Source organism: Grammomys surdaster, unplaced genomic scaffold (assembly GCF_004785775.1).
Source record: "Grammomys surdaster isolate TR1022 unplaced genomic scaffold, NIH_TR_1.0 125780, whole genome shotgun sequence".
Taxonomy (NCBI): domain Eukaryota; kingdom Metazoa; phylum Chordata; class Mammalia; order Rodentia; family Muridae; genus Grammomys; species Grammomys surdaster.
In genome coordinates this window covers 2,146,203-2,149,283 of record NW_021620611.1, presented here as the reverse complement: position 1 = coordinate 2,149,283, position 3,081 = coordinate 2,146,203, and the positions used below count along the sequence as shown (strand labels likewise).

At 37.3% G+C, this 3,081-nt stretch overlaps 1 protein-coding gene across 1 annotated transcript; it reads right to left on the bottom strand.

The window, feature by feature from the left end:
* Nucleotides 1-1,993: 1,993 nt before the first annotated feature.
* On the bottom strand, nucleotides 1,994-2,866 carry LOC114640157 (arylamine N-acetyltransferase 3). Its single transcript, XM_028789079.1, has one exon. It carries the CDS (start codon nucleotides 2,864-2,866, stop codon nucleotides 1,994-1,996), a length of 873 nt encoding a protein of 290 aa, XP_028644912.1.
* Between the last annotated feature and the right edge of the window lie 215 nt (nucleotides 2,867-3,081).

The following is a 3,081-nucleotide window of genomic DNA, read 5'->3' as shown; positions in this document are numbered from 1 at the left end:
TCCACTCAAAGGATTATCTCTTTAAATAACTCAGTTTTGGGACTCCATGGAGGCAAAAATATAAATTTACAATGAATGAGCCTCCTCCAACTCTCCCCAGGATCTAAGGGCATCACAGACACCCTCCCTTGGCTTATTATTGCAGAGTTGGCCATAAATTCACATACTTAGCCTTATCATGAAAACCATTATCCCAACCTTTCCAGGAAATATGGGGCACTGCCTTCTACTTTATAGTCTTGGGGTCCAGACAAGATATGATGTTTTTCTAGTCTCCAGGAAGCCACCTAAAAGACAGTTGGTTGTTTAGAAAGATACAGAGTGGAGAGACACTTTAAAATCTTTAGCCAGACATGTTGCTGGCTTCTTTCTCCTTCAGTCATTTGTATCTCGCACAATAATTGTTGACACTGCATAGTCAGCGTTCATCTGTTCAGTCTTTCAGCTATGAGTTCTTTCAGCAAATGCTTCCACCCCTGCCCAGAATGGCTGAAATTTTAAAGAAAAGCTGATTATATTGGTAAGGGTCGATTTACACATGCACTCCTGATACATTTAAATGTAACTGCATCATTTTCTGCAATCTACTTTTCTTGGCTAGCTCACTGGTTTGTTGTTGTTGTCATTGAAATGGTTTTGGTCAGAATATGCAAAAAACCTTTGAGTTCAAGAGTACCAGGTTGACTTGACAGTGACAGAGAGAACAATGGAGCTAGAGGACAAAGTGACATTGACATCCTTTCTTCCCACCCAGGACAAGTTTCTTGTCCACCTCTTCCTAGGACATCCACCCTGAGTGAATACTTCATTATATAAAATACTCACATTGATACCTGCTCTATTCTCTTAATAAATGGTCATTTATTCCAGTCCTTACATTTCTTATTACTTTTCTTAGTTGACGACAAATGGAAGAATAAATCTGCATTTTAAACTATAGCTCTGACATTGAATCCACAAGCCAAAATGCCTGTTAGAGATGCTGCTTGATCTTAAATGTCTCACATCATCATTTATTTAAATATGAGTCTGGGAAATGACAATGGAATCATGATTTCAAGCTAGGAAGGACACAAAGTAAAGCAGATACAGGACTTCTCTAGGAAATTTTTATTTCTTATTGCATTAAGTGGTAGGAATTGCAAGAATCTGACTTTTAGATAAGATAGTACATTCAAAGAAGACAAAAGTGTAGAAAAATCACCTGGGCTCAAAATACAGCTACGCCTTTAACAATCTCTGATTCTTACTGTATTAGTCAACAGTATTCTTTTGTGCTGTGCTTTCCATCTGGTATGCATTCTATAATGTATAATTACACTTTATATATGAACTATTTAATGGAAGTAGGATATTCCAAATATGAATGCCACCAATTTGAGGAACATCGTGAATACAGAATTGAAGGCACCAAAGCCCCAGTGGGAGAATTGACCAGTTGTGCCGAGTTCATGGCTTTCCATCTCTCAGTACTTTCTACTGGTGTCCTTCCTAGTTTCAGGTTTCTTGTAACCAACACTACATCTTATTCTTCCCTGTTTCTGCCTTATGTCATAGAAGGGCATTTTGTAAAAATGAGTCTGAATCATTGCTAGGTGAACATGAAGTCTGCACTGTACACTTTACCTAACTATCATTAAAACCTTCAAGTGAATCAACAATGAGACAACATGGAGGGTTTTATAGTGTAAATCAAGACAACTATATCATCATTAAAGCATTTTTATTGTGATTACATTTTTAATGGCACATTTCTTTAAAAGTCATTTAGTTACATAAGTAGTTAATTTTGCAGAAAGAGCAATTTGATGTCTATGATTTTCTTAACATAATGTAGGGGACAGAGGTTGATACGATACCGGTCAATCATTGAAGAACTTTGTGATAATGACTCAGGGCTTCTTATTCTGTCACCTAATTTGCATAATTTGATTGTTTTACATGAAAGAATAAGTACATATAGAAACACTGAAGACCATTTGCCCTTTTTACACTAAATAGTAAAAAAAACATTATCACATTTGGGCACAAGCTTTGCCTCCAAGTGAATACCAAAAACATGCTTTAGAACTTCTTCTATTTCTTCTTCCTTCAGAATCTTAAACTCTACCAGATCTACTTTGTCCTTATAATTGAACTTCTTTTGGGCAAGAGTGGTACCCATTAAGCCATGGACCCCTTCTCGAGTATGCAGGGAGCAAAGTGATGTGTTTGTCATCACAGATGTTTGTGATACCTGGTGGTGTGCACTCATGCTCTGGAAATTTTCAATTGTTCGAGGTTCAAGAGTAAAAGAGTAGATTTTTCGATGTTTGTTCTTCTCAAGAAAATTAGAATCAACAAATTCTTTGTTTGGAACATATTCTTGTCTTTTAGTTTGTTCCAGGTACCAGGTTCCATTCTCCTCTGTCAAACAGAAGATGGCAGGCACCTGAGGCTGATCCTTCCCAGATGTCAATTCTAGAGGCTCCCACATCTGGCAGGAAAATGGGAATGCACTATCTACAATATATTTTTTGCCACTGATGGTCGCCTGTAGTAGAAGGTGTATCATAGTGTTACTATATTTGCAGGTTGGAGGGCAATAAACACACCCTCCTAACATTGTGACCTCAAAACCTATCATGGTCAGAGCCCAGTAGAGAAGATGATTGACTTGAAGACACCACCCACCCCGCTTCTTCCTCACAATGTGATGAAAGATGGCCTCTAAGCTTGTTTCCATGGGTTTCCCACAGTGGATGTTCAAGTTCTCAAAAGGAATAGCCCGTATCTGATGCTGAAGGATTTCAGTTAATGTTTGCAGGTCCAGTTTGTTCCTGGAATTCTGATAACCAATTCTTTCAAAGTATGCTTCAATGTCCATGGTCCCTTAAGGCAAGGAAAACAGGACAATCAAATGTTACTATCTCCACTTGGAGTTCCTTACAAAGGTTACTTAAAGGTTATCTCTTAAAGTTATTTAAAAAGAAATGTAAACACACAAATACAAAATTAGCTTTAAATATCTGTCATAATAATTTCTTTAAACTGCTTAACAGTGTCAGTGAACCTAGAAAGAAAGTTTATTCATTTCTTCTA

Excerpts from the sequence above, each read along its gene's own strand:
- LOC114640157 (XM_028789079.1), bottom strand. The coding sequence starts at position 2,866 with ATGGACATTGAAGCATACTTTGAAAGAATTGGTTATCAGAATTCCAGG.